Here is a 27,476-nt window from a genome sequence, read left to right as displayed (position 1 = left end):
CCTGAGGATGCCTATAACTTTACATAGTCTGTCCTTGTTAATATTGTTTTGTAGCTTGCCAGGGAAAGAGTGTTTGATTTGATAAGTGCACATCTTGCAAACTTGTTTCCTGACTGCTGTTTGCAATGATTGACACCTCGTAGCTGTTGATTACCAGGATGGCTGGACTGAACAGGTGACAGAACGTTGCGATTCAAAGTGTGTTCCCTTAGTGTCAGCTATACGCGTTCAGATTTTGCTGACACCTCAGGGCCTGGGCAAAGACAGGAACGGGACACATCAGGGCACAAAACAAAGAACAAACAACACAAATCAACATTTTAAAAGGCTAGACCTTTTATTAAAAAGAAGCTTGAAGTCTTTCATCTGATAATGGTAGTGGGATTTTAATTGACGTGATCAATTTGCTAGAAAATGCGTCTGGGCTGCTGATACATGAAGTACAGTCATAAAAGATAATCAATCTGTCATCATGAATGCTGATTTATGACTGTCCTTGTTTGAAAGCCAGTTAAAAAAAAAAGGCCATGTATTAGCACTGTGAAGTAATGCCAAGTAAAACAATGAGTGCTCTAAACAACATTTACTGTATGACAAACTAAACAGAATGTCCCGTACTCAGCTAAATTAAATATAAGCTTTTTTTCTAATACTAATCAGTAAAATGTCTGACTCCTGTTTTATTTTTATATTATTCCTATTGCTTAAGTTTAATTTATTTTACTTCGCTTTAAGTTTGTCAAAATGAACAGTAAGTGAGATCATTTAAAACTGCAGAGACCTAAGATGTGTTGTTATCATTTTAAACTGTTGAAATGCCAACAAGTTATTACTTACCTGCAGAAACTTTATTTATTTGCATATCATTCAGACTGACTGATGAAGTGTAATTTATTTAGCAAATATTCAAATTAGCTTTTTTGTTTTTTTATGTACACAATTACAGTAAGTGAGATCATTTCATCATTTACTTACCCAAACAATTAATAATTTAACAGATTTCCTCCCAAGCAAATTATAAATTATAGAAACACAATCATCCCTTAATCCAAGGCAGAAAACAATATGTATGTATTCATGTGTGTGTGTGTGTGTATATATATATATATATATATATATATATATATATATATATATATATATACATATTGTAGTTAATTGCTTTAAGGTCAATGGGTAGAGTGTTTTAGGTGGTCTGCCATTATTGTTTCACTACTGAAATCGTCCGCTACCTGAAACTGTCTGAGACCCGCTGAAATAAAGTTAAGGACACGAATAACTGCTACCAGCTCAAACAGTCTGGTCATCTCAGCATTTGAAATGGGCTTTTGGTCCAGTGGTTCAATACTGCTCTCATACCGGTTCATCTCCACCTCTCTCCTCTAAAGATGAGCCCAGCTTGTGTTACTTCTACGATGGTGATGGTGTGTGTGAGGACTTTGAGCGCGAGGCGAGCGTAAGGGACTGTGGTCTCTATACTCCGAGCGGCTTCCTGGATCAGTGGGCCACTGCGGTGGAGGTGTCCAATGAGGAGAAGATACACTGTCCAGCGGAGGTGGCTGTTGGATATCCTGCGGTGACAAAGGTGAGCACTTTTACAAGCATACCAGCACATCTGTACATGCGTCGTGTAGGATGTGTCGAAGACCCCATGAAAGGTTGATGACAACAAGTGTTATATTTTTTTTTTTTTTTTTTTGAAAACTTTTCTTTTTTTAATTGGAGTGTCATTTTTTTGTTTTTTATATATATACAGTACATTTCTATTTTGGTTTAATCTATATTTACTTCAGATTTAGTCATTTTAGTGCTACAACTTTTTTCAGTTGGTAACATTTTACAAGTGGCTTTTTGAGTAAAAACACAGAAAAATCTCAGATCTAAAATATGATGTTTATATTGACGATGAAGTCAGGCCGAACTGCATTTTTTCGCAATAAACGGCTGAGAAGCAGATTCTGTTAAGGAGAGATTTGAGACACTTCTCTAACCCTTCACACATGGAAGTAGTAAAGAATTGGCTCTTTCTGAGGGACGTCTAAAAAAACTGTGTTGTTTTACTCCCTGGATATTTCAACATGATACATTTGTAATTTTACAGTTTTATTGGCCACTTCTCCTCCTCCTCTCCCCGCTCTCGTGATGTTTGTGGAGCGCGAGTCTCTTGCGCCCGAAATCGTGCAAGCTCCTGAATTAATCATGTCACAAAACTATTCCTATCACGCTGTGCGCAACCTAAGGATTTATGGCACTGAGAAATGGCCATTTTTCACAGTTGAGCTTGAACCTCATTGTTGCTAGAAAATGCGTATTGTGGCTCGTAATGGGAAATAGTGGCACATAGGTTACGATGACTTTGAATAGTCTTGCCAATACACCTTTGTGTGGAGTTTCTCTTCACAGTCTCACAAGTATTTCATATGAATGTAAATCAAGGCCTCGTTCAGGTTGGAAACAGCTCAAGCGATTCAGTTGGTGATCAATGGTAGCAGCGTATCGGAATGACTAATTGCTTCTTCTCTTATTGTGTGGCACAGTGGCCAACGGACTTGCAGGACAGGCTGCATACAGTAGTGTACTTGACTCAATGGAGGGTAGGTGGTGGAGTGAGGAATGGTGTCACTGAGGTTACTGTGGCGTGCTGAGAGAGAGAGCGATAAAGCGCGCGAGAGAGAGGAATCTCATGAGACTAAGCCAGGAGTGCAGAAACGAATATCCTCTCATTCTATTTTTTCACCCCATACTCCCTTTCTAAGTCTCTCTTAAGCATTACATCAGAATTCTCTAGTTTTGCGGCTAATTTTGTAATGGTTTCATTCAAATTTTATAAGGCATTTAGAGATGAAAAAGATGTTATGAATCCCCCTTCTCCAGTCAGCTCTCTCCCTGCAGAGCTGTCTCAGAGTGAATGAAGTGAATTGCTGGTGTCTTAGTCTAATTCATGTAATATTACATCACCTCTAGATCTGTGAACTGTAAGATGATTCCACTTCGAGAGACAAATTCATTTCTTTCCAGGAAGATTATGTACATGTGAAATGTAAGAACAACTGCTGAAATGTTTTCAATTAAAAAAATTTAAAAAAAAAACTATTACTGGCCAAGAATGAACTGTTATAGTGCACTGCAAAACTCGTTGTTTATGAGTATGTTTATGAATTTATTTCCATAAATAATATCCAAATGTGCAATTTACATGAAAATCATAAAAATGTCTTTATTTTATCGTTTATTTATTGTTATAACCAATTTCCAAGTAAAAAAAACAAAACTATCATCTAACTACAATATTTACATATATACTATTTTGTCATTATAGTAACTAAAACCATAAAAACATGTTCATTACTTGAAAAAAATAAACATTACCTGAAATACAGTAAACTAGTAGCCAGGGTAACATTTATAATTTTGATTTAGTTTAACTTGAAATAACTAAAAGTAAAAACTGAAATAAAATAAATAAAATCGAATAAACTAATAAAACTTACAAAAACACAACATAACTAAAAATTAAATGAAATGAAAACAACAAATTCAAAACATTAAAAAGGCTATATCTCGATTAGTAATATTTTAGTATCATTTACACCCACACATACGCATACACATGCTAATAAGGTACAAAAAATAATTTCATTGTAATAAACTCATAGTAACTCATTTTAATAAGGCATATGAGAACTTAATTACAGAAAATATCTTATCTGCAGTACTTTTACTTTTGCATTACAATTGTAGAAGTTCAAATGAATTTGAAAAAACTTGAACTAGGTTTGAAGCACCTTGAAGCTCAAAGTGTATGGATGTTAAATGGAGAGATAAATGTTTGAAGGGGAAATGAGGTCAGCGTGAAGGCCAGACAGTTAGCGGCACACCTGTACTGCTGACAGAGCAGAAAATAGCCTTTGCATACCACCCCAAAAATCCTGGGGACGTCTATTGCGCAGGCAGGAGACAGTCTAAGTGACAGCACTGCTGCCCTGATCTGCTCCCGCTGCTGTTACACATACACAAACATTGAACACATAATTAGTGCCGTTCACTCTGTGAGGAAGCGTGCAGCTCTCCAGTGTCACCTAGCGTTGCAACACTGTCACCCCACAGTTGGGTTCAGGGGGTTCAGTGAGGTTCGCTGTCACATTATTCTACAGTGAAATGAAATACACTCAATGCAATTCACCGTGAAACAAGGGCGAAGAGTGTAGAAGACTTGGACTTGGAGTTAGCTGTTGCAGTTAAAATACCACTAAAAAGGCATTTAGATCAGCGTTTATTTAAAATGAGAAAGAGGCTTTTACATGAAAACATCTAAATGTGGACTTGATGGAAATTAGGGAAAATAAAAATAAATAATACAAGTCAATAAATAAAAATTTGCTTACAAAAGCACTATGTGTTTATTTACTTAAGTATTTTATTCACTCAGCTCTGAAAAAAAGAAGTAGTAATTTTGAGCTTTTTTGATGATTAAAATGTCCTAAACTGCCCTTAATGTCAGAAAACCAACTTGTATGATTGGTAAACTTCACTCTCACACAGAGAGTCAAATGTCTTCATGGGAGTAATTCTGTAACTCAGCAGTCGCTAGAGTTCAGGCCACTTTTGGTCGCATTGCGGTTTGCTCTCAGTTCTCAGACGAGAGTAGTAGGTCAGTTCACCCTGTTCACCTGGACTTCACTGGCTTTAACCTGGCCACTTGTAAGGCTAATTGTGAGCTTCCAGATGGTCTAAATTACATTTTCATAGCAGACTGCCGGCTTGTAGCCTCATCATTACTCTGTTTAAGTGCCTTTGCGTTTATAGTCCAAAATATGCTGTAAAGTTTGGGGTTGGTAAGATTTCCTTGCTTTTGAAAGAAGTCTCTTCTGCCCAACAAGGCTGCATTTATTTGAACAATACAGTAAAAACAGTAATATTGTGAAATATTGTTACAATTTGAAATAACTGTTTTATATTTGGATGTATTTTAAAATGTAATTTATTCCTGTGATGCAAAGTCATTACTCCAGTCTTCAGTGTCACATGATCTTTCAGAAATCATTCTATTATGCGAATTTATTTGTCGCTCAAACAGTTGTGCTACTTGATAATTGTTGTTTTGGGGGTGGGGTTGTTGTTTTTTTGGAAACCATGATTTTTATTTTTTTTTGATGAATGGACAAGAACAAAAGAGCAACATTAATCTGAAGTAGAAATTCTGATCAATTTTAATACATGCTTGCTAAATAAATGTAGAATATATATATATACTGTATATATATATATATATATATATATATATATATATGTACACAACACAATTTAATTGGCCACATTCAAGGAGTTTAACTAAGGAAGAGGAAAAACAGTAAATATCTCTTATGTTTGTTTGCTCAGAGCTGTCAGTCGAAGGTGTTTGACCTGTCTCATGGCGTGTCCCAGTACGCTTGGTTTCCCTGTGAGGAGTCTCAGCAGCACAGCTGGACTTCACAGTATTGGTTGAAGGTAAGAGATGGCTAACCATGCCAATGTCTTTTTTTGGTTTCAGTTGAACAGATTATTGTCATGTAACATCAGGTGCATAAATATGATCATGTGACTTCACCAAGTGGTACATATTCCTGAAACAACATTCTTATAAACTAATTTAAACTGAAACAGCTTTATTATCAATTTATAGGTTTCCAATAGTAATTTAGAGATTTTTTTAAATTAGAAATTGGATATTTCTATAGTGAATATACATTTTGCTTGTTGAATAGTCTTTGAAAGCACAATTTCTATAAACTCCAGTAATCACAAATAACTGGTTGGTTGAGTCAGGGGAACCACATTGGACAATAGGTGTAGAACCCTGAATCTCAATTCCCTCAAAATTTTAGAGTAGCTAACGGTTAGGACTAAGATTGGGGTTAAAAATAAGTTTGAAGCTGTGTTTGATCAATACAAGATTTTGATCCAGGAGCACATGTTACTTGGTAAAGTCACAATTAGCAATGATAGAACTGACTGTCAGTGAGTATTTTTTATTTTTTTTTGTCTCCCAAAAGGCCTATTACGCCCATCCTATGGTGGCTGCCGCAGTCATTATCCATCTGGCTGCTGACGGAACAGCCGACATCGACCAGAGACAACACAACATTACTGTTCAGCTGGTGGACACTAAGGAGCAAACCCACCCTCTCGGTCAGTCTCACCCCAATCTCAATAACATTTCAAACACACCTTTTACTCCAAGCTGTGTGTGAAAGGTGATTTTTGTGTTGTATATTTTGCGATGGCTGGATGGTTGTAGGGGACTGGAGGTTGAGCTGCCGGAACAATCCACTGGTGATTCCTGTGAGTCACGACCTGAGCGTGGCTTTCTACCGGACAAAAGCCATTACAGTGAGCTTCAGCTCTCCTCTGGTGGCCATCTCAGGTGTTGGGCTGCGCTCCTTTCAATATTTTGACCCCATCACTATCAGCGGCTGCCAGAGCAATGAAATCTACAACCCCATGGGCCAAAGGTGAGGAAATAAATCTAGCATTGCTCTCTCTCATGTCAGTGTAGAGACTAAACGTTTTGCCAGTCCACTGCGCTTAGATGTGGTCTTAGAGCTGTAATTATACTATTTAAATTTGTGTGTGTGTGTGTGTGTGTGTGTGTGTGTGTCATGTTAGGATGTCTATTGCAGTAGTGACAAGTTTTGAAGATATGTTGATGACATATTCATTTAATCCACTATTGCACAATGTTATTTAATAAATCAATTTACTTCACTTTACAAGCACATGATGCATAAAAGATGGCAATAAAATGATTAATAATAAAGGGCTGTCTTTAAACCAAAACTAATAAAAAGCCTTTTCTCGGTCACGCTATATCCTCACAGTCATCAGCAAAGCTTTTGTTTTTCACCCATTAAATATGATTCACAATCGTCAGTAAGAAAACTTTAATTTAAACGCATTTATAGTGATTATAAATTATTTGTTTGGTATGAGAGATTGCATTCATTTGTTTTCCTGTTAAATAACAAAATGGTACAACAGCAGAAAAGATATGGATTGATTACTGTAGAGTAAATTCTGATGCCAATTTTTTTTTTTTTTTATATATATATTACCAATAATTAAAAATCTATTTAGTATTATCATTTAGGTGAAAATTAGGAATATAGTTGTAGCCATTGTTAAATTCTGTCATGTAGCAGTTAGTAAAGTAGTCTTTAATTAATTGGATGAATTTATTTTCATTGTTGCACAGATTTGCTTTCATAATGCAAGAGTGTTAAAGCAAACTAATTGTAGAATTGATAATTGCCATAATGTAAGTTCTTTCTGTAATCCCTCAGTTGCGTTCATTACTCATGTGACGCCATTGAATGTCAGAAGCCAGTGGTCAGTAATGCAGAGATGAAGTGCACTAGTCCTGGATACTTCAATGGAGCTCGCTGTACTATCACCTGCAACCGAGGATATACACTGAAGATACACCGAGATGACGATATCATTAAAACACAGGTAATACAGCTGTGCTTATTGCCTTTGAATGTGTATTTGTGGAGGCTACACTGTATGTGTGTGTGCTGTACTCTCTCTGTCTTTTTCCACGTATTTTGCCAAGTATTTTGACCAGGTTTGATAGAGAAGCTCACAGGCACACTCGCGCACACACAGCGGTTTATATTACATTAAACAATAATCATTTGACTCATGCCCTGACCACATACAGAGAAAGTAGCAGTAAAGATTTATGGCTTATGTAAGGTTTGCTAACCAAACTGTGAGACGGTAAGTGAATGGTCACAATAGCTGGCGCTCAGGCCAGTGGACTTTCTGTTATTGGCTTGATGTTGTTTTTATGTCTTTCCTTCTGCCTGGAACTGCTGGAATTGTCCATGTGGCTCAAATAAAAGAGAAGCTGTAGATTTTTCATAAACATTACTCTCACTCTCACCCTCCCTTCTGACTGGAAGCGTTTTTTGTTGTTGTTGTTGTTATTGTAATAGGCTAGAAAACAGTTTGACTGAACAGCAACCTCAAAAGTCATCTGTGAGTGATGGAAAGGAAGTTTCCTTCCAGAAATCACTGTCTGGTTAACACGAACATGCTCCTTTTTTCCCCTCAGCATATGGCTGCATCCTTTTGTGATTTAACATCAGTGGGGTTTGTCTTCCTTTTGGAAATTTCAAAACAAACTTGATCCTTTTGTACAGTTCTTTGTAATGATTCACTTAAATAATTGTGCCATTCATACTTTGTTGTTAGAAATACTATAGTAGTACTAATAAATGCAATGTCATTCAAAAGTTTAAGGTTGGTCATTTTTTTATGGCTTATTGCAATTTAAAATATCTATTTTCCATTTGAATGTGTTTTAAAATGTAATTTATCCCTGTGATGGCAAAGCTGAATTTTCAGTGTCACATTATCCTTCTAATATGCTGATTTGGTGTTCAAGAAAAAAAAAATTATATTTGTAAAAGTTGTGCTGCTTAATATTTTTGTGGAACACGTGATACATTTTTTTGTTAGGACATACAAATTGTGATTCAGTGACTTTTGGACAGTCACTTCAGTTTGACTTCAGCCATTGACTCGTGTTTAATTAGGGTGAATACAGATAAAGTATTGAGATGAATGACAAAGAGTCACTCACTTCACTTGTATTCAGCTTTCAGGTTCAGATTCAGGTAGAGTTTGCCAGACCTGATGCAGCTGAACAGTTCACTAGCTAAATGTTTTTGTCCTCTATAATGTTATAAAAGTATCAAACAGTCTATTCCCAAGGCTCTGCCTGGTATCTGTGTCGGCATGCGTACGTGTTGACGAAGGTCTGCTTGTGTCTTGCGTGTGTGTGTGTGCCATGCACATCTGTTAATTGCGCTTGCATTTTCTGGTTCACCACTGCTTGAACGTGTGAAGAAAGTGTCAGAGTTTAGTCGGTCAGGATGCAATTTGTTCAAGTCTATTTGACTTCAAAACAGTTGAGCACCATGCTCAGCCGCCACCGCACTCCCCAAAGACTCAGTTTAAGGCACAGCCACGGATCAGCGGCACTGCAGATCTGCCGGCCCAGTACACCCTGGCTAAGCAACGATCAGCGATTACTGCAACCCATTGACCCCGGTCTCCCACACAAAAGGCCAGTGGTGGCAATAGCAATCTTTTTCCCCATTCCAACTGGCCAAGTGTTTGGCGCTGTACTAACTCCACAAGCCCTCGGCCATCCTTCACCCCACCCATTCACAAAGAACGTTTTGGGCCATTTGCAGCTCTGGTCTTTCAAAAACAACTCTGTTCTGTTTTCCAGCGCTTGTTCTCTTGTGATATTGACAGAAGGAGAACAAGGGGAAGAAAGAAAAGGGAAAATGCAAACGTAAAAACAGAAAAGACGAGAAAGTGCTGTGTGTTCTTTGTAAGCACTTGGGCTCTACTGTATGTTGGGTGGGTTTCTGCCAGCAGCCGCAGTCGACTGAGAAGCTTGGCCTGTGAGTTATTACGCATTTGGAAGGAAGGAAAGGCAGCAGACAGTTTTTCTCTGCTTTTGGGAGGGCTCGGCTTATTTAACAGCGGTGCACATTGGGGTCCGGGGTTGGGGGCTTCAGAGGCCATTGGGGAGATGTCTGGTCCGGTTATGTAAGGTAAGAGTTTCATAAAGATGGCCACGACTGTTACCCAAACTGTAACTGTAGTAGTGCTACATTTACAGCACAGCAAAGTAAAACTGAAATAACATCACCCTCTTTTTACCATCACTTATCTGTTTAAAATGCACCCACAGTCAAACATTGTGCAGTGTTTAAACCTTAAAGTTGTTTAGTATTTGATGTAGTCTTTAAAACAGGCCCGTTTAATGCAATGTTATTTTAGTATATTTATCAATATTTTAAATTAGCTTGTATTTTTATATTTGCAGTTTTATGTATAAGTATTAATAGTTTTATGTGCTTTTGTCAGTTTTATTATTGTTTTATTCTTTAAATGTATCTATTTAACTTTATTTTTATTGCAGTTTTAGTCATTTTAGTACTTAAACATATTTTATTTCAGTTAGTTGCCAAAACAGTCCCAGCAGGCACAAAGCAGGCACACAACGTCATAAGACGTTGATATTTGGTTAAATTTTGGTTGCGACGTCGGGTGACCAAAATTCAATGTAAATTCAACGTCTAATGTCAATGTTAAATTGATGTCCAATACCGACGTCAGCTGACATTGAGATTTTGTTGTTTTTAGGTTGTGCAACCAAAATCCAATGTTAAGTCAACGTCAAATATTGCCGTCAACCCGATTTTCATTTTCAACCAAAATGCAACGTCTGTCCGACGTCATGTCCAACGTCAACCTTATGTTACATAGACGTCTGGTGCCTGCTGGGATATTTCAGATTTTCAGTAATTTATTTATGTTTCAGTTACTTTTTAATCTAATATTTATATTTTATTCCAGCTTTATTTCAATTAATGAAAATGTTTTTTAATAATTGGTTTAGTTTTAGTTTGAATGATAACAACGCAACAACAGGTTTAAATAGATAGATATAAATATATACATTTATAGATAAAAAAATATAACGTGGTACAAAAAGAACACATTTGTTAATTAATTTATCCATATTTTTCATTAAAAATAATTACAATAAAATTACATCATGCATATAATTAATTTTTAGGACATTTAAACATTGTACCATCTCCTTCAGTCAAATAGCTTATATATACTATATTCTATATTGTTTTATTTCTGTTCTTTTTTCAGTTCTTTACATTTAAATCCTTGGCATTTTAGATCGTTTTTTAATTTTATATCATATGTTTTATGTCTCATTCTGTTGTCGTTATGATGTAAAATCATTTGATAAAATGCTCAAAACAATCATTAGAATGTTGTTAAAGTAAAACTATTAGATTGATTTCATAATTGAGCAACAGTTGTCCCTGGCTACTTTGGCTTCTTTGAAACTACTTTGAGGGGGACTAAAATCTGGACACATTGTGTGAATGTGTACAGTAGATTAAATAATATCAAAATGTGCATGTGATCGTAAATAGGCATTTGTTTAGAAATGATATTATGACAGCTCCAGAGTTTATGTGACCATATAAAGGTTAAAAAGAAATTGGCGTGATGGATTTCCAAGTCTCACTTGCGTGTGAGCAGGAGAGCTGATGACGGCAGTGCGAGGGAGTCCTCGTACCTTTACAGAGCGAAAGTGCTGATCCCAGCACAGTCATTACAGCTTATCAGCCATCTCCAGGGAGCTCATAATGTGTGTTCCTAAAGGCTTTAGTCAGAGACAAATTAGCCATTTCATCATTAACCTGTTACCGTAACATCATTGAGAGGCTGCCAATACGGTCCTTTTGAAAAAAAAAAACAGCATTAGTAGCTGTTACAGACAGATATAAATGTCTGTTTATAAGGTTGCAGGCCAAGCCAAGCATCGAGGGTTATAATCTTGCAACCCATCATGAATGGAGGACAGTTTTGGGAGCAGATAACTACAGCAACAAGCTCCACTACAGTGTCATGTCTTTGTGTCCGCAGCTTCCTGGCTGCCGGCCGCTTGTTTTTGCCAAGGTGTTATTGAAAGCAGAGCATGTCCTGAAATCACTGTTAGGCAAACAACATTTCAACAGAGCAGAGGGAAGCGGAGAGTTCGAGGTTTGCTTTACCCCCTGTTTTTCCTCTTCTTTTTTTTTTTCTTTTTCTAGCGCTTATGCGTGTTTGTGTGTGTGTGTGTGTGTGTGTGTGCGTACGTGTGTCGAGTGTGTTTGCTTACGTGTGTTACTATGTATTCGTGCGTGCGTGAGTGCGCGGAGAGAGAAACACAGGATGGTGCTGGGGTGTAGAAGAAAAGCCAACAGAGGCATCTGTGTTGAATTAGGCACAGTAGTCAGTGGTAGTTAAATACTCAGTGGAGGAGGAATCAGCAGCTGTAAAGTTTTAAAAGAAGGAAACTCCGCACGCAGACACCCCCAACCCCTCTGCAACTTGCCACCCCCCGATGTGACGGCAGTCCCCTTCCCCTATGTTCACCAGAAGGAACGACCCATCATGATATAACTTCCAAGCAGGAGCGGCGTGTGTTTATGTTTTCGTTTGTGCCTGCGACACGGATTACGTACCGCACAGGTGGGCATTTAAACAGCCCCCTGCATGTGTGTGTTTCTTCTGTTCAACCACAACAGTTTGTTTTCCTTTTCGTCCCACACAGCCCATGTGACTGTGGTCATTTCTTTTACTGCTCCTGTAATGCAGCCAGTGCCGGCTAATAAACCTTGTGTCTAAGCTGCCATTGAGCTTTGAAATGGCTTTGAGAGAGCCAGAGATGTCTGGGCAGGGAAAGTTAGATGACACTTTTATGTACTTCTGTAGCCTCTCGCAAGTTTTATAAAGAAGCCAGGTATGTGGACTAACACGCTCTTTGGCATTGTTATGGCACAGACGGCGGCCTCTCTGACCCTAGGGGGAGATGTTGAGTAGATTGTGACTACCGTTCTGTTTGGGATTTTATTGAGCCAGTGATATGAGGTCTTTTATTACATTGCTGCCCTCACATGAAGAAGGCAAATAGAGACTTTTTCATAAACAGTTGAGTTACGCTTCATTTTGTTTAGTTTACATTTAGGTTTTGCTTTGCCTACTTTAGTTTTATCCTTTTTGTCTCTTGTCTTGTGCTCTGTTTAGCTTTGCTTTGTTGTTGCTGTTGTTGTTCTGTTTTGATTTGTTTTGCTTAATTTTTTACTTTTAGCTTTTGCTTCATTTCTTTTTGTTTGCTGTTTTTGTCTTGTTGTTTTATGCTCAGTTTAGCTTTTGCTTTGCTTTTTTGTCTGTTGTTTTGTTTGTTTGTTTTTTTCTCTTTAATTATGCTTCATTTTATTCTGTTTTGTTATTTTTGTTTGTTTTTCTTGTTTTAGTTTTAGCTTTTGCTTCACTTTATTTTTGTTTTGCCTAATTTATTTTGCTTAGTTTGTTTTAACGTAGTTTTGTTTTTGTCTGTTATTTTTGTTTTTACTTTTTTGCTCTGTTTTCATTTTGTTTTGCTTGGTTTAACTTTTGGCTCTGCTTAGTTTTTGTTTGCTTTTCTTTGTTTTGTTTTGTTTTTTCATATATTCACCTCAAATATTCAAGGCTCACACTTCCATGGTGAGCTGTTTTCAATAAGAGCTTCAGCACAAGAAAAGGAAGAGGGAAAGAAGGGGGCAAAAAGTGTTTTGTAACTGTGTCTGGATTGCATTTCAAATGCTTCCCGCTGCTTGCTTAGTTTTAGGTGCTGGTACATTTCCTGAGAGGGTACAGAACATTAGATAAGCTCACCACATTCCAGCCCATTTAAATCTGCAATTTCAAATAAAGAGAAAAGAGACGAGAGAAAGAAAAAAAGATGGGCCTGGGTCACAATAAAGCAGCAACAAAAATGCTGTTTGTACATCTGGATGTTTTGTTTTGTGGATGCAAGTTAAAGAACATTTGCCACAATAATCTGTGCCTTGCCAGCAAAAACTTTTGGCTTCACAAAAATTGTTTCAATAAACATAGCTGACATCTTTTTTTTTTTTTTTTGGAACCAACCAGCTTTCATCACTTGTCATAAACAAAAGGAGAAATCTGTGGAGAAGTGCATGTTTTACTCTGTGCTTCATTAAAACCGTCTGGACTCTAAGCCCACCTACGGCCCGTGTCCAAGCCGCTGGGTATGGTTTATGTTAAACATCACTTTTTACTTAATGCTTAATACCACACACAAAAATTACAACAGTCTCATAACCCACACCATGTTAGATCACAATAATTTTTTTGGCAAAGAAAAGTCTTAAATTTGCTGTCGTGCAGTAAAGGCACAGACTTTCTACATGGTTCACACATTTGAAGATTCATTGAGGAACTAGTAGAAGAATGCATTGTTGTGCTGCTGGTGACAAATTCATGACTGTTATTCCTGCTTTGTACACAGTACAGTTTGATTCGTTGGTTGTTTGCAGGCACAGTAAGGGATTTGTGTTAATAAAAGCAGTGATTTATGTATCGAGTCAATAAGAGGTCAGTAAATGTCCCTGCATATTACTCAAGAGACAAGGACAACTAAATAGTCCAAATGAACTATAGGCTGACTCTTCATTGTTTGACTGGATTTTGACAGAGTGAGGAGAGACAGAGAAAGAGAGAGTAAGGACTCACACTTTTTTAGTACTTTTTTAGCATGTTCTCATGCACCTTTTGAAATATGCAATGTCTATTTTGGTTAGAGGAAGGAGTCGTACTTTCTATGACCGGGATCATTCTCACGCTGGAATAAATTAATTTGTCCTTTTTGTAATAAATTGAGCAAAATTACCTATGGATGTATAACAGGAGCGGGAAATACTGCTATTACTGTCAACATTACCTTAAAACCACCAGCTAGTTCGTTATAAATGTCAGTGTTCAGCACCAAGGTTATTGTAATTTACTGTAAGTGTATGAACAATCATGAATTTGTGACAGTTTGTAACTTTACTCTTATGTGAAAATGAGGATCTGCGTCGTCAGTCTCATTTTCACGGAACTGGGCTTGGCGCACTTGGACTCGTTCAGGGTTTTCCAACAGAAAATCAGTTTCAAAATCACAAATGAAACACAAGTCACGTTATGTCATGGCAGTGATTTGACAGAAAGTTTAATTGTTTTGTTCTTATGTGGGGTCGGGCATGTGTGTGAGTTGTGGCTCTGCTATTAGCGCATATGTCTTTGGAGACATCACACAGGTCAGACTTGACTTGTAAAACAGCAGAAATGACCTCTGACTCACTCTGCCTTCAGTTCTGACAGCTTTATATACTATACCCGAGTCCTTTATTATCACCCACTCAGACGGTTAGCTTCCCACTGCTTCCTTTCACCGATAGATACATAAATACCTTTCATTTAATTTAGTTGTATTTTTTTGACTATATAGTGTTATTGAAACAGTGTATTATTTGATATGGTCTGGTCTGACGGATTGTTGCAGTTACAGTGAATTGACCTGGAGAAAACAAAATGTTCTTTTCCCATGTTTTGAACTATTGCCTTTGTTTTTTCCTTCTCAACAGTCTGAATCCACAGTGACCCTCACCTGCGCGGATGGGAAATGGAACAAGCAGGTGACCTGTGAACCTGTGGATTGCGGGCGGCCTGACAAGTACCACGTGCACCCGGCAATCTTTGAGTTCTCTGAAGGAACCACCTACGGCAAGAAGTGCACTTTTCAGTGCCGGGAGCCAGCTCAGTTAGTGGGTGGGTAGACCCTGACACATCCTAAAACTAAAGGCCCTTGGGATTGAGAGGTCAGCTCCGTAAAATGCCAAATGTAGTTTTGACACCAACTACAAAAAACAATGCACACTGAGAAAACAGTCCTGTGTTTTACATCAAATTGAAGTAGGTTCACTTTCGATCTGAAGTCAGCTTCTTTGTCCTTTTGTCTCTGCAGGAAGTAATAATGTGCTGACGTGCATGGAGGATGGCATGTGGTCCTTCCCCGAGGCTCTGTGTGAGCTGCGCTGTCCGGTCCCTCCTCCTGTACCCAACGCTGTCCTGCAGACCAAACGCTGCAATGCCACAGGCCTCAAAGTTGGGTCTTTCTGCAAGTACAAGTGCAAGCCTGGCTACCATGTGCCCCACATAGACAAGCCCAAGAGGTGAGACACCACTAAATGGACCTAAATGCATAATTATAACTTACATTAATTTACTTTAATGAGTTCCGTATTCAGACTGTATCATCCTCTTGTTTACTGCACTGCAGATTTTGTTAATGATGTTGTGGCAATTGAATACTCAGGGCTGTATCGGTTGTTTGAAAGCTTGGATAATTTTGTAGACATTATTTACCCTGTTGGTCGATTACTCACATGGCCACGCGTAGCCAGACATTTGACTATAGTCGTAAATCTGATCCTTTTTAAATGTCAAATTTAGATTATTCTGGCCAAAAACAACCCATTTATACAGGAAGCGACTGTTACCAACATGTAAAGAACCAACCACAGTTATATGCCATTTAACTCAAAATGAACGGAAATGGGACTTTGATCAGAATTTCTGTGTATTCAAATGTAATTAATACCAAACATTTCATGTAATTCAGAAAAGTGCAATATACCGTCTTTTTATATTCTACTTGGGATATTTACTTGGCCTGCGACCTATGTACGACAAGCGGTTTGGACAATGGATGGATGGATATTTATTTGGTGATAATTTGACTCACCCTGACTCCCAGAAGCTGTGGAAAGGCAGCCAATCAAATTAGAGCTTGTCATTTTGGACAGTGTTTGCCAGTTTTGAGTGCAGTATTCATCAGATGGTCCATGAACCTTTTATTCTGAGAACAGTCGATTATTAAAAGCTGTTTTAAGGCTGGAATACACTACACAACTTTTCAAATCTGGACAGATTTAAAAACACTAGGTATCATACACTAAACAACTGAAGCTCACGAATACCAGACTTTGAAGTCATTCCAAACAAAACAAACTCACAAACACACTGGATGGAATCATAGACTGAAGCTAAGAAATCTGGCCCCATCATACATTACATCATTTTCTGTGAAATCTGTCATCTCCGGCTACCCAAAATCTGCAGACTGTGACTCTTTCATACTGGAAATCAGTGCAAAAATCTGGGCAAAACTAGTGCAGTGTATTCCAGCCTTCCAGGTATTCAAATACTATGATAAAGAATTCTGCTCGATCTATCTCTGATTGTCTTAATGAACGTGTTGCAGGTCAGTGCCTGTGATGTACCACAGGCGTGCGTTTAAGCGGCAGTGTACGGAGGATGGAACCTGGCAGTCGGGTGAGTGTGTGGCAGTCACATGTGAGCCACCTCCTCCCATTTTCCACGGTACCTACAAGTGCACAAATGGCTTTCAGTTCAACAGCGACTGCTGGATCGACTGCAACAGGGCTAACCACACGGTGAGACAGCACAGCCGCTGCAAGCAGGTCTGTCGTGTTCTCTCTCTCCTCTCCTTGTTTTCTTTTTTCCTCCATCAACATCTCGGTCCATCACCTCCCATTACTGTCTACAGTGCTTTCCATTCATCATGCGCACCCTATCACTCACTTTTAAGCATCACGATTGCTCTGTGTCGTCCCTCTGGCTATTCGTCAGCAGCATGGCTGGTAGACTGATCTTGCATTTTACATGTGCTTTGTTTAATTTGTCAGTTATACAGCTTCTAATGCGTAATATGGACAACTTAACCATAAGGTCATGCCCATCCTTGGCCTCCACCCTTACATTCAACCATATATGTTTTTTGTGATGATGGTGATGGTTAGTGAGCTTCCATTATGATGATTAATAGAAATGTTGGCCTTTTCTCCAGAGTCCTTCCACCAACGTGATCCGATGCAGAAAGGACGGGAACTGGACCGGTTCTTTCCGTCTTTGCCCCAACCTGACAGGCCAGTGTTCTCTTCCGCAAAATCTCAGCCCAACTATCCATCTCAACTGCAAGGACGGACACGGCATAGGTCTCTGCCTATCTGCTTTTCACTTCTTAGGCCCAAAACACACTGCACACACAAGTATGCACTGCATTCTCAACATTGCCCCAAGGGCCGGTGCAACTACAACAACATGTTTTTAATTGGATTTCAAATTCTCTCTTAATCAGAGATTTTTTGAGTCAAACCCATCTGTCACATTGTATTGAAGAGCTGTTTTTTGGTAATAACTCAGTTGTGACTAAAATATGTAGTTAATGTGTTTTGTTTTTGTGGGGCAGTATAGTAGCTATTGACACAACCATCTCACTTGGTTTTATCTGTCAGGTTAATTACAGTCTTAGCGAAGCAGTTTGCAGAGAATCTGTGCAAGTTATTTAAACTGTCCTCATGTTTGTAGCTACACTATCATTTAAAAATTTAGGGTTAGTATGTTTTCTTTTTTTTAAATAAAAGGGATGCATTAAATTGATCAAAAATGAAAGTAAATACATTTATAATGTTACAAAAGATTTCTTTTTCAAATTAATGTTGTTTTTTTAATCAAAGAATTCTGAAAAAAGGGTCATTGTTTTTACAAAAATATTAACCAGCACAACTATTTTCAACATTCATAAGAAATGTTCCTTGAGCACCAAATCAGCATATTCGAATGGTTTCTGAAGGATCCTGTGACAGTGAAGACTGGAGTAATGTTATTTTAAACTGCAATAATTTCACAATATTATGTTTTTTACTGTATTTCTTATTTAAAACTTTAAACTTAAAACAGTAGCGTACCTGAATCACATTGATTTAATGGGATTTTTTTTTTTAGAAAACTTAATTTCCTTTCCATACTTAAAACTTATGTTAAGTATGTTTTATGCCTTTCAATGTAAATGTCTTTATGTTTGATTAATGTACTTTGAATACATGTATTAATGAATATAATTTTGTATTCAAGTAATTTATTTTAGTTTTAAAATTAAAAATGCTTATTCATTCATAATGACCATAAAGGTAAATTTAATTTGCCCTGAAGCAGATGCCAATATACCATTGTCATGAATAACACCGGTCTGTGATGCCCAACAGGAAAGGAGTGTGAGGTGGCGTGTAGAGATGCTAGCAGCAGTGTGGTCCTCCTGCCCAGCAACATGAGCGTTGCAGCTGTGATGAAAGACCACTGGTGGAACCCACCCAAAGTTAAGGTGAGAGCCCAAACATGGGAAGATTTGGGTGGGCTTACTTTACTATTATAAATGGTTTGTCTTCTTAGTTTTATCTGATATTCTAAACTTTTCCATTTTACATCCATGTTACACTGGATTTGTTTGGTGAATGTTTGAGACCTGGTCATTGTACAAGCTGAACCTTCAAACATTGAGTACCTATATTTAACACCATGCGGTGCTTTTTAACATACGATTATGACATAACTTTTTAGAAATAATCTACTGTGTAATAGTTCAGCAAAAGGTTGTAACCTAAACACTAAAAGTAAAATAAACACCTTAAGATGTAAATACACCAGAGTAGCCGGCAGTTGTTACTTAACTATTAATGATCAGATTGATCGTTAACAACAAAAATGGGAATGATAAATGTTTGCTCTAGGCTGCTATAAAGTCCAGTGTATCATTATATTTACCTGACTGAAATACACTGGACCACACACACACACACTCACATTGGTGACATGAACAATAATTAGATTGTCTGTTTGATGCTATATATATTAGTGCTGTCAAACGATTAATCGCATCCAAAATAAGTTTTTGTTTACATAATATATGTATGTGTACTGTGTTTATTTATTATGTATATATAAATACACACACATACGGTATATATTTTGAAAATATTTACATGTATATACATTTATATGTTTATATTATTATATTTTATATTATATATAAATAGTGCTGTCAGTCGATTAAAAAATGTAATCGCGTTAATCACAATCATGGACTGTGATTAATCATGATTAATCACAAATTTAAAATACTAGGATTTACCTGTAAATGTGTTGAAATAAAGAAATGCATGACAAACTAGTTTAAGGAAACAGAACCTTTCACTCTTCCGCCAGGTATGAGACATAATCCTTATTATTCTTTTATTATTATTATTTTGTTTTTATTCAGCCATTATCAGCTTTTATACTGGCAATAAAACGTTTACCAAGCCACATCGCTTCAATCCCAGTATACATTTACCCAACTATTATCAAAAGTATTTCTAAATAAATACAACAAAACATTTTCTTGCGACCTTGCGAGTATTATGACAAAATGCATTATGAAGAAGAATTGGACCTGTTCTGCAGGTGCATTAGAGCTAATATTAGCATCATGCTTCCTAAGACAATTTATGAGATTAATAGTACACTTTTACTCAGAACTCACTTCAAACAACCATTGAGTGTTTCTAATAACTTCCTTTTGCGATCACATGTGGAATTTGGTCGTTTACTGTTAAAATATGCTATTTATAGCCTTTTATATTGCTGCACAAATTAGCATAGATGTACACATTCATACAAATATCCTATCGTAATCGTGTGTTTATTATCTTATATAATCTATAGTGGCTGTTGTCATGTTTATTTCTGCTGTGTAAAAGCCTTAACATGTGCTCTGGCTGAAACTCACGTTGTTTGTGATGCTACAACCGCCTCTCCATTCTTAAGTTGCCAGGGATACATTCCAAGTATAATACACATTAGTAAAAGGATCTATTTAAATTTTTATTTGTCTATATACATTTTGGGCGGCCGCGGTACAATATAAAAGTAGCCAAAAAAACTGCAACCCACGGCTCTGTAATTTTTCCCACGACTGTATTTTCAAAATAGCCCACTTGTGCCGTTACCCTGGCAACACTGGTTTGCTGTACCCTCATCACACAATGATAGATACATCGCACTGCGATGACGGGAAGAAGTTGGGGTCTAACCTTATCAAACGATTAATTTGCGTTAAAAAAATATTAACGCGTTACATTTTTTTAGATTAATCGCATGCGTTAACGCGTTAACGTTGACACCCCTATATATAAATATATATAATATATAAACATAACATATTTTTCTTAAATATATACACATGCATGTATTTGTATTTATATATACATAATAAATATACACAGTACACACTCATATATTATGTAAACAAAAACTTTTATTTTGGATGCAATTAATCGTTTGACAGCACTAATATTATATATATATACAGTATATGGTGTATCTCAAAAATTTTATTATCATGAAAAAGTTTTGTAACATTTCAAAAAGTGAAACTTACATATATTCTAGATTCATTACATATAAAGTAAAACATTTAAGACATTTTTTTATTGTTGTTGTTGTTTTAATTTTGATGATTAGAGCTTACAGATCATGAAAGTCAAAAATCAGTATCTCAAAATATTAGAATATTTACATTTGAGTTTCATTAAATGACCATCCCTACAGTATAAATTCTGGGTATCTCCTGTTCTTTGAAACCACCATAATGGAGAAGACTGCTGACTTGGCAATGGTCCAGAAGACAATCATTGGCACCCTACACAAAGAGGGTAAGTCACAGAAGGTCATTACTGAAAGGGTTGGCTGTTCACAAAGTGCTGTATCAAAGCATATTAAACGCAAAGTTGACTGGAAGGAAGAAATGTGGTAGGAAAAGGTGCACAAGCAACAGGGATGACCGCAAGCTTGAGAATACTGTCAAGCAAAGCCGATTCAAACACTTGGGAGAGCTTCACAAGGAGTGGACTGAAGCTGGAGTCAGTGCATCAAGAGTCACAACACTCAGACATCTTCAGGAAAAGGGCTACCAAGCCACTTCTGAAACAAACAACTTCAGAAGCATCTTATCTGGGCTAAGGGGAAAAAAAGTAAATTTTACATTTCATTTGGAAATCAAGGTCTGGAGTCTGGAGGAAGACCGGAGAGGCACAGAATCCAAACTGCTTGAAGTCCAGTGTGAAGTTTCCAATGTCAGTGATGATTTGGGGTGCCGTGACGTCTGCTGGTGTTGGTCTATTGTGTTTTATCAAGTCCAAAGTCAATGCAGCCATCTACCAGGAGATTTTGGAGCACTTTATGCTTCCATCTGCTGACAAGCTTTATGGAGATGCTGATTTCCTTTTCCAGCAGGACTGTAGCACCTGCCCACAATGCCAAAACCACTTCCAAGTGGTTTGCTGACCATTACTGTGCTTGATTGGCCAGCCAAAATGCCTGACCTGAACCCCATATGGAATCTATGGGATATTTTCAAGAGAAAGATGAGAAACATTCGATCCAACAATACAGACGAGCTGAAGGCTCAATAGTGCCTCAGCAGTGCCACAGGCTGATCGCTTCCATGCCACACCTCACTGATGCTGGAACTTGTGCTAAAGGAGCCCCCACCAAGTATTGAGTGCATAAATTAACATACTTTAAAGAACTTGAACTTTTCTGTTTTGCAAATCCTTTTTTTGATTGAGGTTAGAAATATTCTACTATTTTGAGATACTGGATTTTTGACTTTCATGAGCTATAAGCTCTAATAATCAAATAAAAAAAATAAAAAAAATGTTTGGAAATGTTTTACTTTACATGTAATTAATCTAGAATATATGACAGTTTCACTTTTTGAAATAAGTTACATAAAAAAATTAGCTTTTTCACGATATTCTAATTTTTTGAGATGCACCTGTATATATCAGAGGTTGCGTTAGACTTTAACATTGTCCGTCATTTTGACGGACAGGTTGGTAAAAATTTCGTCATAATCTATTATTACCCGTCAATTTAATTTTCATATTTTAATTATTTAATTGCTTTAACACATTTAATTGCTTGTAGTTTTGTTCAAATTTTTATTTTTAATAATGAAACAACAGGACAAGCATATAGGCTTATGCATGTCTTTATTTATGAAGAGAACAGATGATCAGAGACTGTGCATAACTTTTCATGTTCAACACCACAGTGACAGCGGAGGCCATTTTTATGAACCAACAACGATTCTTAAATCCCAATCGATGCTGTTTTCAGTTGATGAATAAACCGTACAGCGTGCCTCCCATTCAATAAATCGCAATAATAGGCTAAAATTTGTGTGTTGTTATTTTTGATATGAAATAAAGTCTCCCATTTCAAATTCTGTCCATTTTATTAGGAAATTCAAGCAATAAATACTGTTTTGGTGCTCTTTAATGCGGTGTGATAGATCGCTGTAGACACCTCAGATCAAGCGAAGCGGCAGCGCAATGAATCTCTTTTGCTTTACTAGTGGATACTCGCCTGTGCGTAATCAAAGCAGTGCAAAAAACTCGTGACAGTTTTATTTATGTTCTGGGGGCTGATGATCCCGCGCTCTGTCGCCACACTGAAGTGCACTCGCCACCAACTGGACAGGGGTGGGAATTACAGTTATAAATTATAATAGATCGCCCTCAGTGTAATCTGTCAAAGTGACGGACAGCCTTCAGATTTTTCCATCACTGATAAAAAATTCCGTCAATGATGGAACATTTCCGGTTAATGCGACCTCTGATATTTATAGATAGATAGATAGATAGATAGATAGATCTTTTTTTAACCTCTTACCTTTTACTGGGTTTTGGAAATGCAGGTTGAGGTTATCCTTTTCCTTATCCGGGTATGTCACATAACCTGCTTTCTGGACTACCCCAGAGGAGTATGACTGGAGGAAGGTGTAAGAAACACAAGATGGAGGTTCTGCTCCAAAGCAAATAATTGTCAGACCCACAAACAAACATTTCATCTGTACGATAACAGCATGATGATGTGGCTGCATTAATGTGTTTGGACAACGGCAATACTTGAGCACTTCCCCTCAGGAAGCTTTTGTCACAAAATATGTAGTAGACACAAACAAAAGCTTGAGACAGTAATAACGCATATTTCCTTTTCATATTTCCTGAGAGGAGTCACAGACTAGACCTGGAGTACTTCAGAAATGATGAGTATGATGAACAGGCAAAACCTCAAACTGTGGTCAGTGATGACCAAAGAATGCTAAACCTTTGTCATGACAACATGGTGACTGTTTAAACCATTGCCATATTCCAGATGGGTTGTAGCATTTAAATGGGTCTTTCCTCTCACCAAAACATACTTTCACAGTCCTTTTAGTCTGCAAGATGAGAAACAAGTGATTTTATCTCAACAGTAAGGTCTTGCTTTGTGTCCTACTGACAGATGCCAACCACAAAACAGCCTGTGACTTTTTAAAACTCGTGGAAAGAGACAAAAGTGTGGCTTATTCTTCTGTATCTTTGTGGAAAGCAGTGATTTCATACGACAGTATATCAATAGCTGCGGCTAGGGTCACAGAGGCCAGACAGGTCTCAAGGAATATCCATTTCCGCATTTACTATGTCATTCATTTATATATGGACTACTGAATGACATTTTTGGGTGACGTCATGCCCGCCAGTGGTTATGAGGTTGTCTGGATTATTCATTCCATATTTGCATTTCCTCCTCTGTACTATTGTGGACGTTCTTTGGTGTGGTGGTGCTTTTCATGCTTTTTCGTTGTGGTCTGTGCCATGTGGTTCTTTACTTGATTGTTTAAGCTGCAGTGGAGCTTTAGGAAGTACAAAGAAATTTACCGCCCGCATCCGAGAGCGCTGCTATAGTTTCTTCCGGGCCTAATTCTCCATATCATAGAATTTCTCCAGGATAAATCAGCCTCGCAAGGGGATTGACCCAACAAGGTCCTTGGAGTTTCTTCATGGAATTTGTTGGAGCGCTGTTTATTTCTGTCAATTTTATTGATAGCATTCAAATGCCGAGACTTGGAAGAAAACATCCTGCTGTATGTATGCATCTGGTTTTCCATAAATCAGCCAACGTGTGGTACGTACAAGCTTGGAAGCCAAAAAGGAAATGTCGTGTCTTGACCGTATAGGACGGAAAATATGAAAGGCCTTAAAACAGTCTCTGATACAGATAGTATAAAAGTCTATTTAATAGAAGGCAGGTAGCACTCGTGCAGCTCAGGCCTGTGGAGAAGCTATAAAAACAAGCACAAGTTCAGGAGCAGACGGTTTAAATTAGGCCTTGAGTAAACAAGCCGCTTGGGTCCTTGGTGTGACACTGAATACTAAGCGTGTGTGTATGTGTGTGGATGGCTACAGTTGGCCAGCAGGCCAAAGGCCTGCTTTCTTGGAAATGTTCTGTTTATGCTCAGCCTTTCCATTCCTCATTGCATCTGGAGTTCCCCCAGACCGCGTCATTTCACCTCTCCAAACATCCTCACTACCTGTGCTAACCCAGGAGGCCGAGCCACCGAGGTCCGCCACCCCCCTTTTGCTCTCCTCAGCAGGGGTGGGAGCTGGGTAGCACTCCTGGAGTTTAATGAGTCCCCTACTTAGCCAAGCTCTTAAGACTGTAATCCTTCAAGCCGAGCTCTTTCATTGATTCCTAGCTGATTTAAGCATCACCACTAGAACACTGGGCTCATAGAGGATTTTATTTGTTTGTGTTCTGTGTGTTAAGCAAAGAAATCTGTCAACAAACAGAGCAAAGGTTCTCCACATTCAAACTGAAATCCCTGCCAGCCTGAAGGCTTATTAGCGATTTTTGCTAAGGATTTGAACAAACCCCTGACCCTATGTGCTGAACTTTAGCATGTAACTCGTCCTGCGCCGTGATACCTTGAATCATTAGTCTTTTTGAGGGAGGCTAGGCTGTTCGTTTTTGTTTTGTTTTTTTGAGGTAAACAAACTCAGGATTTTGGTTTGCTGGATAATAAAAGGGTCAAAAGAAATCTCTTAAATGTACTTGTAGAAATCAGAATATTACAGAGACTTTGGGGTCTGACATGCAAGCAACCACGCAGAACGCCAGAGAAACATGCTAAAATTGCTCAGAACACCTCTACAACTGTATAGCAACTAATCATTTATTAAGTTTTGTTTAGGCAAGCTTCACATACATTTTCTTGTCAATTTAACTGAAAGTAAATGGTGTAGAAACAATTTCCCTCAGAAATAAGTACATTTCACAATTAATTACAAATAAATGGCAAGTACCACATAGAATTAAACATTACATTTTGAAGTGGAAAGACTGAAGTAGTATTTTCTTTCTTGTTCTTTCTTGTCTTTTCTTGTTGAAAAACCCTCACAGTGGCTGCTATTTGTTTTGTTAATTCACTCTAATGGAACTGTATTGTCTGAAACCATTAAACATTGTTAACTTTGAATGTTAACTTTGTTATTCTGTCATTTTCTCTCATACAGAATATTGTGTGCACCATGGGACTAAAGTGGTATCCTAACCCAGAGGCCCTCCACTGTATTAAGGGATGTGAGGTAAGCCCTACCTCACATGTTTCTACACATTTATATAATTTTTTTAGTGCTGTCAAAAGATTAATCGCATCCAAAATAAAAGGTTTTGTTTACATAATATATGTATGTATATAAATACACACACATGCATGTATATATTTCAGAAAAATATGTTATGTTTATATTTTAAATATATTTATTTATAATATAAATTATATGAATATAAATATAGACCTGTAAATACATGTAAATATTTTCAAAATACGTACTGTGTGTGTGTATTTATATATACATAATAAATATACACAGAACACACACATATATCATGCGAACAAAAACTTTTATTTTGGATGTGATTAATCGTTTGACAGCACTAATATATTTTATTTAAATTAAATCGTATTGTTCATTTGCTTTAAATACATTTTTTTATCACTTATTTTTCTGCTATTTGTGTTTTGAAAATCATTTAACTTATTTGTTTTTATTATTTCATTTGTATTTATCTATTATTTAACTTCATTTTATTTATTTTGTGTTTTAAATTATTTTAAATGATTCAGTTAATTTTCACCATAAAGTTCACCATATCTAAACTCCCACTGTAAGTTTGCATGACAACAACATTATTCCGCTGATAGTCGTTTCAAGGTAATCTCCCAGCCATAGCTTTAAGCTCTCTGCAGTCATGGAGGTCTGTTCTCTGTAGCCTGACCTTGAACAGTTGTTTCTGCCATCTTCTCACGCTCTTTGAAGTCTAATACATAAATAAACATGCTGTGCTTAGTGTCTTCCTCTCCTTTGCTCTTCGGGCCAGTCTAGTCTAATCTGAGTCAGGTTTAACAGGGCCAACAACAGCAGACAAGTGGGATTTGTTACCACCTTTGTTTTTAAGGGCAGTTTGTTTTCTTTTTGCGATTTAGACGAACCTGGAAACCTCATTTAGAGGGTATCATGTTCCCAACTTCCTCAAATCACCGAGTGAGAATACTTTTTTTTTTTTTTTTTAAACAGCTACTGTGTCTTCTTGCAGAAAGAGCTGTTGAAAAATCATTTGCCACTGCAAAGACTGAACTGACGTTTTGACGTATACTATATATTGCTCTTTGAAGAAACGTCATTTCTTCAAAGCACATGTGACTCTTCTGCGCAGCTGTTCTGAAAGTGCGATTAATCTGCACCTCTCTCTCATTTATAACAAGTCTTGCTGTGGCAGAAAGATGACCAGTCTATTTTTTATTCGGGCCAGAGCTGCAGACTTTTGAACCCAGCTCATCCTGACCCAGTTTCAATGGGTGGTAATTAGCAGCCCACTGAAAGCTTTTAGGTCGGGCCAGAGAGATGATTTCAAACTGGAAAAGGTCACAGGTGTGCTGGGCAACCTTTTGTGCCTGTCAAGATGGAAATGTGTAGTAACTCCCAAGGGAGACACATATAAGTTTAATAGGGCTTTGGTTTCCCCATTAAAAGTGGCCTCCACCATCCACAAGCCCGGGAATACTAACTCAGTTTTTCCAGGGCAACATAATTGCAACAGACTCAAGTCTGTGTGTCTATTTTTACACAGTTGTGGATGTATGCAAGTGTGAATGGCTGTCTCTTTATTTCTTGCTTTCTGGTTTTACATGAATTTATTGATGGAGTTTATGGGGGAACTCATTATTATTTGACAATGAACTGCAAGAAGAACCACAAGAAGAGTTCATTTCTATGGCATTATATTGC

The 27,476-nt window shown here is 37.5% G+C and overlaps 1 protein-coding gene across 2 annotated transcripts in view; it reads left to right on the top strand.

The window, feature by feature from the left end:
- The window catches only part of pappab (pregnancy-associated plasma protein A, pappalysin 1b), an 87,758-nt gene that overhangs the window by 46,985 nt on the left and 13,297 nt on the right, over window positions 1–27,476 (top strand). The window contains exons 10-20 of one of the 2 annotated variants that reach the window (XM_058777714.1): window positions 1,389–1,585; window positions 5,380–5,487; window positions 6,033–6,168; window positions 6,278–6,491; window positions 7,320–7,488; window positions 15,045–15,228; window positions 15,425–15,632; window positions 16,724–16,916; window positions 17,330–17,477; window positions 18,528–18,643; window positions 25,701–25,772. In XM_058777714.1, the coding sequence (XP_058633697.1) occupies window positions 1,389–1,585; window positions 5,380–5,487; window positions 6,033–6,168; window positions 6,278–6,491; window positions 7,320–7,488; window positions 15,045–15,228; window positions 15,425–15,632; window positions 16,724–16,916; window positions 17,330–17,477; window positions 18,528–18,643; window positions 25,701–25,772 (1,745 nt within the window). Of the gene's footprint in view, window positions 1–1,388; window positions 1,586–5,379; window positions 5,488–6,032; window positions 6,169–6,277; window positions 6,492–7,319; window positions 7,489–15,044; window positions 15,229–15,424; window positions 15,633–16,723; window positions 16,944–17,329; window positions 17,478–18,527; window positions 18,644–25,700; window positions 25,773–27,476 lie in introns of both variants that reach the window. The other variant, XM_058777713.1, reaches the window with a different exon arrangement.

Source organism: Onychostoma macrolepis, chromosome 05 (genome assembly GCF_012432095.1).
Source record: "Onychostoma macrolepis isolate SWU-2019 chromosome 05, ASM1243209v1, whole genome shotgun sequence".
NCBI lineage: Eukaryota > Metazoa > Chordata > Actinopteri > Cypriniformes > Cyprinidae > Onychostoma > Onychostoma macrolepis.
The sequence above is the reverse complement of the archived record's forward strand: the minus strand, read 5'-3'. Positions and strand labels throughout refer to the sequence as shown.